The following is a 14,815-nucleotide window of genomic DNA, read 5'->3' as shown; positions in this document are numbered from 1 at the left end:
TAATAATATTTTTAGGGTAGAATTTAATACAAAATAATTTAAAGCTTTATGTTAGTTTAGATTTAAAATCCTAACGCCATCTGAATAAAGAAATCTGAACTACTGACATTTCAACCTATGAGTCAATCATATTTTGTCTTTGAAGCAATACGTTAAATAGTAATACAAAAAATTTTAGTTACATAATAATATAATTAATAATTAATATTAATATTTTTAAGGTACGATTTAATACAAAATATTATAAAGTACTCTATCAAGAAGTATATGTACTATTTTACCATTCATAAAACCATCAACCAAAACCAATCTTTGATGTTCTACTTTAGTTTCCCTTAATTTGATAAATTCGCGGATAAATTTCTAAACTTCTATCTTGCTTACTGCTTATTATTTTTTAATAATAATATCGCTAAGAAACTACTAAAGCATTATTTGTAAAATAAGTCAAAGTAAAGCTAGGACGTTCTAAACCTCGTCTATCAAAAGATTACGAAGTAAGTTTGATGGGTTACTTTTAACCGATATGAATCATTTAAATACAGGTTTATATTGAAGAAAATATTTCAATAAAACGGTGCTTGTTATTTAATCACTTAAAGATAAGTAACGGGTATAAGGAAGCGGAATTTAAAAGCGTAATTACAACGTTTCCGGAAAATAATCTTCTGCTTGTCAGAATCTCTAATATTTTCTTTTTAATAACTCACTGAATGCCATCATCAAAAGTAAAATTCCAAATTATCCGACAAAAACGGAACAGCTGATTATTTAAGATACGTTTAAGATTGTATAAAGAATTTATATACGACTATACGTCTTTCTATAAAAAGTTTCAAGTTTATATTATTACACAATGACGCACTTATTACTATTCATACACTCACCAAATAAAGCTCAAAACAATATAAGTGGGATAAAAACCGGGATTTCTTTTATTGAAATTAACGTGTCTTGACATCTACGCCCATTGACACGGCTACAAAAACGTTTGTTGTATTACATTTAAGTTAAATACAGTAAGTCACATTAGAGTTATTTAAATACAGTCTCTTACATCATAAATCACTATAATCTATTACAATATTTGTTTTTTAACGAACAATATTACAATATATATTTTATTTGTTATGGCTAAAATATGATCCAAGGCGAGGACTCATGGAACAGCTTCATATTGATGTGAAGAGAGCAGAAACCTCTTTTTTATTTCAACCAATCAAGCGCTAACTTCACACAACGGACAATTAGTTCCCCCGTTGGTGTTCGTTATGGAGAAGTTTCACTGTACCATTCTTTTTTTTTGCATTGTTCATAAATTATATAAAACCATTATACGCACAATTGTAATATATCGATTTGAAAATCTAGTAACAAAACATTTTAATGCATGGAATTTTTATATTCATTCTATTTCTTCCGGCACACCGTCAAGCTAAGTTAGGAACAAAATTAAATATATGAAAGGTCAATTCGCCGCCCACAAAATCCCCACCTTAATTCATAACAACAAAATAGTGACTCAAAATCAAATTATCGCCAAAATTTTCGCGCATCACTATCACTTCAAAACGCTAAACCAAAATAAATCTCCTTTACACCCTTTTAAAATTCGAAGTGGTAAGACTAACGGTATTTCCAACCCAATAAACCTACCATTTTCTAAAAAAGAATTGACTAGCCCTATCCACTACAAAAAAACTCAGCTGCTGGCCCTGATGACATCTCCTCAAATTTCCTCAAACATCTCCATGAAGAAATTATAAATTGCTTTAATTGTACAACCTAATCTGGTCCCGACAAGAATTTCGTTCCAAATCGAGGAAATCCATTATATTTTCCATTAAAGGAAACATCTCCCTTCTCAAGTCTCCAAACTTGTTTAGTCCAATCTCCTTAACATATTCCCTTTGCAAATTATTGAAAAAACTGATCAACAACTGATTAATCTCATGTCTAGAAAAAACGAACAATGTCCTTAACCCTGCTCAATTGGTTTTTAGACCTAATCGAAGCACCATTGATAAATTAGTAATATTGCAAACATATACAGATTGAACGAATTTAAAACGGAACATACGAAATCAATGTATTTCGGCTCAACTCCGCTCTAGGTGGTTGGCCAACAAAAGGTTGTCAAATAATTATATTATAAAAATCCAATACTTCAGCGGGCTACTGGATTCGGAACTCATTCAAGAACAAGTCAAAACTCCACCCAAATAGGTTGCCTAGAATCACTGAAAAACTAGACTTAAAAAGCAGTTATTATGCTGTCAATCCACTTATCGCTTCCTTATAGTCCAAGAGATAGGGCCGAATTTATAATGTTAACTATTAAATATTTTTGGTATAACAAATAGTAATTTTACTTATTTTTTATTACAATAAAAAGGTTTTTAAATTTACATTGCATAAATAATGATTGTTCAGATATAAGAAAAATTTGATTTATTATTACATTAATAATCAAATACAAAATATATTATTTCTATTTATCAATAGGTAAAATTCAAATTGTAGAATTCCTTTAACATTTTATAAATAATTATTAATAAAAATCAATTTAATAGTGGAATTATCAATTTTTTAAGTTTTGAAATTTACTTTGTAGATATTTTCAATATTTTTTTGACGTGACAACGTCTTAAATTAGGTTGTGGCTCGGAGTCATTCATGAAAAAGTGTAACGCCCGCTCACGTCTGTTACAGTGAGTCACCGAACGAGAGAGAGGCCCGCCGGACCGGCGAATGCCTTGCGTCTCTCTCCCACTCAAACATGATCGGTCCGCTGCGCGCGCAGCACTAGAGAATTAGGCGCGTTGAATCGGTGCGTGCTTCCGTGCTTGTGTCTCTGTCTTTCTCGAGCGTTCTTGGCGTTCAAGACACATTACAGCAGAAACACTTCCTTTCATTTCATATTTCTCCTATCATCGTCGTATCCTCAACAAAATCACTCAAATAGAAATTAGTTAAGTTTAAGTTTACATGTACAATGTTTTAGTAAACAAAATATATTTCTATAGTTAAAATTTGTGCAATTCTTATTTTCATTCAATTCCTTGTTCCTATTGTGCAATTTAATAATATTCATATCAATAAATATTCTACCGAGAAAAAGACGTTGTCACGTAAAATCTTCGCCCGTAAAACCGACTTTACAGGCAACCGATTTTTTTTTAACTTTCAAGTTGATTGAATTTTTTTTCATTAGTTAATTATAATTTTACAAATTCTGTTTGGACATTAATTTTGCATCATTATTATTTTAAAATATTAAAATAATAATGATGCGCGTTCATTTAGATCAGTAATTCTAGACGCATGCGCTAAATGTAATAAGTATCAAGATGCTTTTATTCAACTTCGATTTGACTGACTTCGATTGTAATGAAGTTTTTGAAACCTTAGTCACTTATATAGAACAGGACTGACGAGAACAATTCCAAAAAGAAAAGTAAACGATGTCAGATTTTTACTATTTAACCGGCAGTATAAGTTGCATGATGTGAACGAGCCTTAAAAAAAAACTAAAAAATTTCGATGCTTCAAGCTTACCACCATGTCAAGATGAATTACACCAACATCTACTGCGAGCTCATTATATTTCAAATATTTGGACAAATGCTCATAAAAAAGTACCAACAGAATTGATTGTTGAAGAACATGGTTGGGAGTTTGAAGATGAAACATATAAATTCAAATGGTTTAGTGGACCTCAGATGCCAGAATCAGTTCGAGAAGTAGTGATTGAAAATGAAGCAGATAATGAATGTGATATTATTGAAAGTAAAAGTGACGAAGATTATGAATGTGATAACATCAATGAGAGTGAGAAAAATGACGAAGTTTTTCTAAATTTTTTTTTTCTTATCGGAAAAATCGTTTGAAAATTTTTGGAAAAAAATCATGGTATAACTTACAGAAAATTGAAAGGATTCTACAAATTAGATTTTACCTCAAAAAATTACGAAAATTTTCATTTACGGAAATTTTTTTGGAAAATTTTGAGGAAAACTCTACTTGACGCTTCTCAGAATAGTAACAGCAGTGAGCATACAAATTTTCAAATCAATCGGTATAAAAATATCATAATAAAATCAGTTTGAAAATTGTTACCGAGACCTAAAATGCGCAGGCAAGTGGTACATTTGACCCCGTTTTGTGGCTCTCTGTACCAACCCAGCTGTCCGCCCTTTTGGATTTAGAGTTTTTAGGGGCTAAATAATAAGCCATGAAAATGGCGGACATATTACTTATCGTTAATTTTTCCCCAAAAAATTGCAACTTCACCCCTGTCCGCCACCCCTTATGTATCCACTCTCGCGTCCGCCCTTTGGGATTTCGTCTAGTTATACCAAGATCTTACTCTGGGCAAATTTTCAGCCATATTATCGATCGTTAATTTTTCCGAAAAAAATTTCAACTTCATCCCTGTATAGCCACCCCCTGTACCACGAGGGACGTCCGCCTGTAAGGCAAAGTCTTAACCCAGATACAATGAATATATTCCAATAGAGAAATGTCATATTACTGATCAGTTCAAAATTTCGGCTCTATCTCTCCGACTATTAGGCAAACTCCTCTTTCCTTTAAAGGAGACAGATAGTTGAACGATATTTTATACAATGTCTATCACCGGGTATGTATTTATTTTTGTCCAAGTTTTATATTGGTCCACTATTTCAAATGCAGTTCAAACAGACATATATTAAATTGTATGTTCCGTTTTAAATTGGTTCAATCTGTATAGCAAATGCTATATCCAAGCAAAACGTAATCGCAATATTTTTGATATAGAAAGTGCTTTTGATACAACACGTAAGTCGGTTATCCTTAAAAAACTGTTAGAAAATAATCTTACGCGCAACATATTATGCTTTATAAACAACTTTTTAAATAATAGAAATTTCAGAATCACAGTTAACGGAGTATTATCTGACAACTATGTTACTGAAAATGGTGTACCCCAAAGTTCTACTTTGAGTTCTACCCTCTTTCTACTAGCCATCAATGATATTTGCTCTCATATAAAATCTCCCGTTAAATTTGCCCTATATGCAGACCACTATACTGTATGCTCCTAAAGAAAATCCACAGCTGCAACAGCATCTTTATTACAAAATTCTGTCAAGTCCCTTACTATATGGTCCGAAAAAACTGGCTTCCGGTTCTCTTCCAATAAATCCAAATTAATCAAATTCACCAGGAGATATATCAGCGAAGAAATAACACTTAACGGAGTAAATTTAGTGTTAATTGATCATAACAAGATTTTAAAACTAACTGTCGATAACAAACTCACCTGGCGTCGTCATATCCATGAAATAAAAGGCAACTGTTTCAGCAGAATGAATTTGTTATAGACATTGTCCCATCATAAATAGGGTGCCGATGAAAGTGTACCACTCAAAATATATGGAGCTATAATCTGATCCAAGTTAAACTATGGTTGTATAGTTTACTTGTCCGCATCCAATAATTGATTACAATTGTTAAACTCTGTTCACAACACTGCTCTCCGAATATGCTTAGGACCATTTCGATCCAGCTCCGCTGAAAGTCTTTATTGTAAATTTCATGAACTTCTGGAGGCAGCAACTACTCCTATCTTATGCTAGCAGAATTTCATCGAATCTGACTAACCCTATATTTAATCTTCTGATTTCGAGAAGACCTGGGCGATGTATACTTTTAATTCCACAGATCCTACAACCCTGGTGCCAAGACAAAAAATTATCTTAAACACTTGAATTTATAAAATTGGAATCCCCACCAGGGTCTATAACATCTCCTTTTACAAAGACTTTTCTCTGTAAATTTAATAAGCAACAAACAAATAATATTATTTTTCGACAAGCTTTCAAGGATATTGTAAATACATCCCACTATGATAAGGTGCTTTTTACCAATGCATCCTGAAAAGCAGATAGAGTTGGCTGTTCTGTCACTATAATTGATACAGTATTAGGACAATACCGAATATCCAACGAATGTAGCGTGTTTTCACTTTAGTATTCCAAAAGCTCTTGAGTTCCCTTTTGACAATCATCAAAGTATAGCTCTGTGCACCGATTCCTTATTCGCAGTTCATTTGTTAGAAAATATTTTTAATCAACATCACCTAGTGCAAAAAATACTAGAATCGATCCATCTTAATACCTCCCGAGGGACTTCAATAACAATAATATGGGTTCTTTCTCATATCAGCATCGAAGAAAATGAGATGGCTGACAGCACTGCAAAATAAGCATCTATATCCAACTAACTTTGGATGGATTTGGATGCCAAAGGCAAATGACAGCAACTTTGGATCACCAAAGACACAAAGCTCAGAGAAATACAACCTAATGTTAACAGCTATTTATCTCTAGCATCTCTAAACAGAAAAGAGAAGATAGCAATACGAAGATTGAGGATAGGACACACACGTTTGACACACGATCATTTTATGTTCTCCATAGTCTTCCTAAAAACTACACAGTTGTTTAACACACTATAATTTATATAATATTGTTATTCTTTACTATTGTAAACTCTGTGTGAGAGTTTACAATAATGTGTTGACAATAACTCTCATGTGTTGAGAGGCGAAAGATATGAATTATTTCAAGTTATACTGGAAAGAAAAGTACAGGGAAAAGATCAGTAGGAAAACGCCAGAACTCGTGGCTGAAAGATCTGAGGAGATGGTTCGACCGCTCATCCGCAGAAATCTTTCGCGCAGCAGTTTCCAAAACTACAATTGCCATTTGGATCGCCAACCTTCGAAAGGAGACGGCGCCATGAGAAGAGAAGAAACTCTGTATCATAACTCTTTAGGTGCTATTGTAAACCTTTGCTCCCGTGTCAATGTCCAAAGATGTCGAGACACGGTAATTCGAATAAAACAAAGTATTTCAAAGTAAATAAGTAATGAAAAAAGTGTTGCTTTTTATTTTATTTTCCTTTTTTATACTACACAAGTGGCTCAAATTGTTTTTAACGTAAGAATATTACTTAATTGTTGTTTTCTATTTCTAATTTTTTTACTTATTTACATAGACTATTAATTTGTTTTGTTGTGTAATCTACTTCTGCAATAATTATGTGTTTGATTTAAATGAATTCAGAAATTTTTTGTTTTTAGCAACAATATCAACTTAGATCTCTGACGTAGATAATGACGTGCATCGGAATTTATACTGTATCAACTGTATGCAAATTGACGTAGAAGAAAGGAAGAAAAGTGTCAAACATTAAGATGCCAGTTTATGTCTACCTACTTTATGTTATCTTGACACTTAGCGAAGTATTTATTTAATAAAATAAGAAATTTTTAAATTTAGATATCTATCTAAAACAGCCAAAATAACCTTGCGAAACTTCGAAACGTTCCTAATTACACGCTTTTCACGTATTTGCTAAAGATCTAAACTCGATACCGGAAATTTAATCAAAATCTTTATGAGTATTGGCCGCAGAGCGAAAAAATATCAAACAGGAGTTATCATTTAATCATTTTTGCCGTTTTCCGCTCACCAAAAAATAAATTTAATATTCCCAAGGTGTACCTATATCTTTTAAACGGTTTTAAAATGCTCGATAGATTCTCTGACGTAATTGAGAAATCAAGTCGTATTTATAATTATTGTTACAGATTCTATTTGTTTAACTTTTTATAGTAAAATTGATGACCATTCTAATTTCGAAAGTAATAAATCTATTTATGTAATAATTGTCTTTTCGATTATTGTTGACCATTACTAGAGGAATTTCTGAACTAATCAAATTGGATTAAGATAATATATTTATAAACAGTAATAATTGTAATCAATATTATTTTATATGTTAACTAATGAGATAAACGTTATTTAAAAAATAAATTCCTTTTTGAAAACGGAACAATTAAAAGGTGATTATCAGGTAGACAACTGTAATATGTAATTTCGAGTAATTATGAGCAAACGATTGGTGGTTTGTGTTACGCGATGTGATTTGTCAGTAATAATGCTGCAATTAAATCAGATTAGACAGTGACGTTGTTATAAACCTTGTAAGCAGAATAGTTATACTTATTAACATATTGTCACACTTCTTTTTAATTACTTTTATTGAAACAGCAGACAATATTAATCGTACGCAATAGTATTTGATAGCAACTTTAACTGAATGACAGACCTATTCAAAAACTCTTTCGAAGACTTTGCAGTATGCATAACATTTGGGATAAAATATATTGTTGGCTATCTGCGATAGTGACTTCCTCGATTTTCTCGAAATCTTATGACTTTTAATGTTGAGCGAGATCTGTAAATACTTTTCACCGCTTTGTACTCCTGGGCTGAGATTACTGCTACATTGAGCTTTTTGCGATTGGAGAGCTTGTTGCATTTAAACATCTTGTAGACCATCTATGAATGCCTGTATACCAACTGAAGGGTATAGGAGAAAATCTAACATAGTCAAGAAGTTCTAGGTTTTTAATACGTGTTTTTCATTAAGGGACTGTTCTTCTATATGGAATAAATCTTACGAAACTGTCGTAACCATATAACTAGTTATTCATTATTTTAGAGTTACAATAAGTTTTTCGTTCAAAACATCTTAAAAACGTAGACAAAGAAAAAAATGTATATATATTTCGTTATTTTAGGTGACATTTTTGTCATCGTATTTAGTATGGACAGTAGAGAAAGCTTTGAAGAAGCTGCCCGACTTAGAGAGCAGATATTGGAAACGAAGGTTAACGCCTTAGCTTCAACCGGCGGAGGAGTGGGATTAACCAGAAAAAAGACTTTACCACGTGTACCTATGGTATTTGCCGGAAACAAATGCGACAGGGACATGAAGTATGTATAATTCATTTAACATATTTTCTATTATAGATAAATTACACCAAATATTATTAGTTTAAAAACGCAGTAGAGCAACTATCAACAGACAGTAAATTTTTGGTGATATGTATTTTAAAGAACAATGGTTTAGATATAGTCGATATCTATGTCACAGTAATACATTTTAATAATATCAAATATATAAATTGCCTGTACACCTTTAAATGTTGCTGTTGTGTGGGTGCCTAAAATATTTTTTACCAAAACATGTTTTATTTCAGTTTTTGTGTGTATTTTTTCCAAAAATATCTTGAGAATATGGCTCATAAAATATGCTGTTCAATATTCTTCATATCTCTCGTTAAATTTTTTATATATTGTTATGAAACTAGTTCTAATCTTTTGTTGAGCTATTTTCTAACTCTCTTTTTCTGCTTTGTCTCTTTTTTAGTTGCAAATTTCAGGATATTATTTAACAAATTGATACCTCTTTAGTTTTCTAGTTTTTTCTTAATGCCCGTTTGAAATAATAAAATTAGCTTGCTTGTCCTCCATTCTTCTGTGAGTTTATTGTATCTTGTTTTGCGTGCTTATAAAATCCAACTTATGCAAGAATTGAAGGTACATCATCCAGAAGTGTGGATCCAAAACGAGATGGTTGTTGATTCCGATTTTAATAAGTGAATTGTGTTTAGCGATAAAGTTCATTTTTGGTTGGGATGTATGTTGAAAAACCATTACATTTAGAAAAACTGACCTTTTCTTCTTCAAAAACAATGCTGGCCAGAATGTTCATTCTCCAATTGAACAATTATAACGTGCAGGAGTTGTTGTTTCAATAAGATGCCGCAAAATGTTACACAGCTCGTGCCACAATTGATTTATTGAAGGAAACGTTTGGTAACCGAATAGTTTCAATTTTCAGATTGTGAATTGGCCTCCAAGATCGTGTGATTTAACACTGCTAGACTATTTTATGTGGGGATATGCAAAGGTACTGGTCTACGCCGAGAAGCATGAATCGATTGATTACTTGAAGGACAACACTGGCCGCGTTATTGCCGATATACGGCGACAAATATTGGAAAAAGTGATTAAAAATTGGACCCCCAGATTAGACTACGTTAGAATCAGCCATGATGGTTTTATAACAGAAATCATATTTAAATTATAATGCCAAAATATTTTCTTTCGAATAAATTTATAAAAATCATCTTTTTATTCCATTTCAAAGATCTATACTTCTAAAAAAACACCCTTTACCATTAAATAGATACCAACTGTTTTATTGCCTAAAATATATATAAGTTTTATTTTTTCTTGACAAAAATATAAAATACCACTTTGTTTTTTGAAATATCAGATAAATACTGTAGAATATTCTAAAGCTAGACAATCTGACCTTAACGACCTGGATCAGGAGTATATGCCAAAGTCGTACAAACACGTAAAACTTCACTACAAAGCTGCACGTATTATAAAAGATCCACGACATGAACCGCAGTTTAAATTCCGAAACTATTCACATATGAACATATGGAAAGACCGAAGTTACATAAAAATGGGTCACGTAGAGAATACAGGCATTTTAAATTATTACATTGGGTATAAAAAAAACTATTAAAACATGGAAATACATTATCATGCATAATATAAAACAAATTTCATATGTATGAAATTTTTTTCTACTCTGTACATCTTGGCAGACGTGTAATGATTAAGAAATCAACATGATTTACCTACTTACGTTATTCATTTTTATTCTTTTTGTGCCTACTTAAATTTGTTTAACTATAGATTACAAAGCAGCCTACGATTCTGCGAATAAAAGAGAAATGTTTAAAGGAATGAAAGAGCTAGGAATATCAAATCAGTTGGTAAATTTAACATAACCAACTCTGAAAAATGTTGAATGTAGAGTACGAATTCAAAACTTAGAGATCGTATAAACAGTACATAAATAAAGTAAATTGTAAAGCGGTAAAGATTATTTTATTTAGGGTGCTAATGAGGGGGTGATTTTTACGATGATTTTACAAAAAAAGGAACGAACTCTCTTTTTAGCGTAACTGGTCAATTTTTGATGCTAGAAACTATATATATATATATATATATATATATATAAAGATTTGTTTGAATACTTTCAAAAAGTTTTGAAGAGTTTTTTCCAAAAAGTGCTTCATTTTTTGGTTATTTCACGTTGTGATATTCCATTTGGAATTTGATATCTGGATTGGAACACTTATAGCAGAATTTAACAATCGATTTGATGAATTCAGGAAAATTGAAGAAGATATTTCACTGTTTAGTCAGCCGCTCACTAACTGTGTTGAAAATGTAAGACCTGACCTTCAACTAGAACTGTGTGATTTGCAGTCAGATCCTTTTAACCAGGTAAGACCTGAAAGAAAATTTGACTTTTTTAAATTACTACCGGAGAAACGTTATTACAATTAAGGAAAATTTGGCTTTAGAATGGGTTCCATGCTTGGAATCACTAACTTTGTGAAATCAGCCTTTCAAACATGAAATTTATTAAATCCAAATACAGATCGCTCTCTGATAAGTCACTTTCACTGTTGGTTCGTTTGTGAACAATAAATATTAAAATTAATATTAACACTCTTGTTGGTGAAAATTAGCATCCACAAACTTCTTAATAAATTTAGGAATATGTATGTGAATTTTTATATGTGCAATTAACCTTGTAATGTAACTTAGCTACTTGGATAAATAAAAATGGATATCCAAATATACACCACTTTTATTTAGTATAAATAATTTAACAAGTTGCAATATGACGCAGTCCTCACATTATTACTTTCTTATATGGTGGCCTCCAAACTACTTGAAGTTGGACAGCTCCGCTAAAGAAGAATTTTAAAAGTTTTTTACGTGGAGAAGATTCAAAACTTCACAATACTGGAACGTCTCAGCAAGAGTACTGAGATTATAAAAAACATCAAGAAGAGAAAGCTGGTCCTAAATATATGTTGCTACAAAATATTATGCAAGGGAAAATATCAAGCAAAGGCAGTCCTGGAAGAAAAAAAGACTTTATAGTTAAAGAATTTGCGAGATTAGTATGGTGTTGATAAAAGCATGTAATTTAGTGAATAAAATTAGGATAGCTATGATGGTAACCAACGTTTTGAAAGAACATGGTACAGGAAAAAGAAGAAGAAGAAGACAAAGATTATGTAAATCCAAGAAGAAATGTAGTATTTGAGACACATATGTTCCATTTGGGACCAGTAAGAAAATGAAGAGCTTACTATATTCCTGAGAAATGTTAAAACGTTGATTGAAACCTGTGAATTTAAAGAGGAAGACGAAGAAGACATGAACAAACACTAAGAAGGGAAAACTCGGGTTTCTCGGCATCGTCTCTAGAGGCATAAGATATGAATTACTACAGCTTATAATGCAAGAAAAGATCCTTGGGCGAAGAAGGGTGGGACGTAGAAGAATTTCTTGGCTACAAAACCTTCTTGAATGATCCAGAATGCCATCGGTTGAATTATTTCATGCAAAAGTTTCAAAAGTGCAAATGATTAGCAACCTCCACGGGAGACAATGAATGTGAAAAGCCAAGAAGAACTACTTAGTCGTCCATTTAATTGCTTTCTTTGATTAAAAAAAACTCCACGAGGAAACTAAATTCCTGTAGTTGGATGTATACCATAAATGACAAAAAAGTGATCAACAAGTCCTCAGAAATGCTTCGTCTAAGGACTAGCAACCCCAGATGAGTCCTACGTTACCATGAAGCTAATTTCATTTATAATTTATATTTAAAACGACTAACATCAAATAAATGCGTTAAATATCTGGGAGTGACACTACACCAATATGACAGATGGGGGAGCATATTATGGGGAGGGTGATACCTAACATTGGAGAACCCGAATTAGAAACAAGCGCCGTACACAGTGTTGTGAATTCAATTGGCCTTTACACGGCACCAATCTGGAGTGAGGCGATAGAGATACCGACCTACAAAGGGGTCATGATACAAGTAGATAAAACAAGTCTGTTGCGCGTAACATTCGCCTGCAGGAGTGTAGCTGCAGCGGCTTTGTGGACTATCACGGATTGTGTTCCTCTGTAGCAGTAGAAAGAAGACATCTCTATGAGAAAACGGAATATTTGACAGCAACCATAAAAAAAGAAGAAAGAACAAGATGGCAAGAAAAGTGGAACAACACGAAAGATGTTGCTCAGTGGACCAAGATGCTAATTCCGAGCCTAAGAGACTGGGCGGGAAGGACTAACCTGACGCAAGTGCTCACAGGATATGGATGTTTAAGAACATATCTTCATAAATTCGGAAAAATAGATACAGATAAAGACCTATACTGTGAATACTCTGACACTGTTACTCACACAATCCTGGAGTGTAATAGATGGAGAGAAACAGAATGTATAGAGAAATAGGTATGAATCCTGTTAATATGAGAGAGATGATCGTGAAGATGACGGTAAGTAAGGAGGGATGGAATATTATACATAATTACATTTGAGAAATTTCCACCCTCAGAGAGAGAAAAAAATCCTTTTATAACTTAAAAATCCTATTTTTTTAATATCAAAGATGTAATTCAAAGTTAAGCTAACTACATTTATTTTACATGGCTTTTTAATCCATGTATTTAGTGGCTTCAAACCTCTAAATAAAGATAGCACTGATAATGGAATAGTTATTCCAAAAACATTCTTTAATGCAGCCTAATAGGTTTTTTTATATTATTTTTCTTTAAAAATGATTTTTTTAATAAAATAAAAAAAAACTATTCATGAGTTTTTGTTTTGGGTATTTTTATTTGGTACTTTTAATTATTATTGATATATGAAGTTTATTTATTTTATTAGTTTGGAAAACGACTTTTATTTGCAATATTAAATTAAATTTTACCCAATGGTCAATGCTTACTCAAAATAATAGTAAATAGTGCAATTCATACGTTTTGTGGGAGTGGAACAACCACAACAAATATATTTCCGCAATATAATACCATGAATAATTAATTAAAAGTAAAATGAACACAATAAAAATTATTACAGTAGATACTTTAGTATAAAACATTTAAATTATTTGATAATAAAATGATTGATTTTATTTCAAATTTAATAAATTCAAATAGAACATGTAGCAATCATTTTTGCGAAAATGTGATAAATGAAACAAATTTTAATAATATATTCAGCTGTAACTTGTCGAGGTAATGTTTATTTTAATAATAATTTTAAATATTTATACTTATCACTCGCAGACGAAATTATTTTAAATTATTAACAATTATTTTAAAATTTTCAGGATTTTGGATCAAAAAATTTATTTTGGAATGTTTTGATTTAAATTAGACTGTAGTAGTAGGTAAATCGTAACGAATGTTTTCTCAGTATGTTTTAATTACATTCAACATTCTTATTGGTATGCTTATACTTGAACAAGCTCTTACTTGTTCTAGTTCCAGTTCTAATAAGTAGAAAACTTTGAAGAACCGTATCTTGTTTAAAATTAGTCCTAGACCCTTATAAAGGTACTAACCTCTATATTAAATTTGTTGTACCACTGCGTACAATAATTTTTGCGAAAAAATAGGGAAAATAAACCAAAAATGGTGTGGGTGCCGAACTTTGAAAAATCCCTTCTCAGATACTATAAATACCAAAAATTCTACTAAATATCATTGTGGAGGTGAAGGAATTCGTATCAAAATTGATTACGGATGTGTTGCATATGCATCTGCCAGCACAACAACGTTAAAACCTTTGGATACGTTACATAACACCTCCCTAAGGATTATACTTGGAGCGTACAGAACAACTTCAATAAATAACATATAAGCTTAAATAGGTGAACTCTAGAGCTTTGTAGGTAGCTGTTAATCCTTAATTATACTTTTAGCATAACTCTTAATAAAATAATTTTAAAAAATAACATTTTAGACATATCCATGGCTAACGACTCTTTTAAGTTCAATCTCCTATATTCC

The 14,815-nt window shown here is 31.7% G+C and overlaps 1 protein-coding gene across 1 annotated transcript in view; it reads left to right on the top strand.

Annotated features, from left to right (window-relative positions):
* Positions 1-14,815, top strand: part of LOC140440397 (GTP-binding protein Rhes) — an 81,572-nt gene that overhangs the window by 43,849 nt on the left and 22,908 nt on the right. The window contains exon 4 of the mRNA XM_072530872.1: positions 8,636-8,831. Within this exon, the coding sequence (XP_072386973.1) occupies positions 8,636-8,831 (196 nt within the window). The remainder of the gene's footprint in view (positions 1-8,635; positions 8,832-14,815) is intronic.

This window comes from Diabrotica undecimpunctata, chromosome 4 (genome assembly GCF_040954645.1).
Source record: "Diabrotica undecimpunctata isolate CICGRU chromosome 4, icDiaUnde3, whole genome shotgun sequence".
Lineage (NCBI taxonomy): Eukaryota > Metazoa > Arthropoda > Insecta > Coleoptera > Chrysomelidae > Diabrotica > Diabrotica undecimpunctata.
This window is presented reverse-complemented; position numbering and strand designations above follow the sequence as displayed.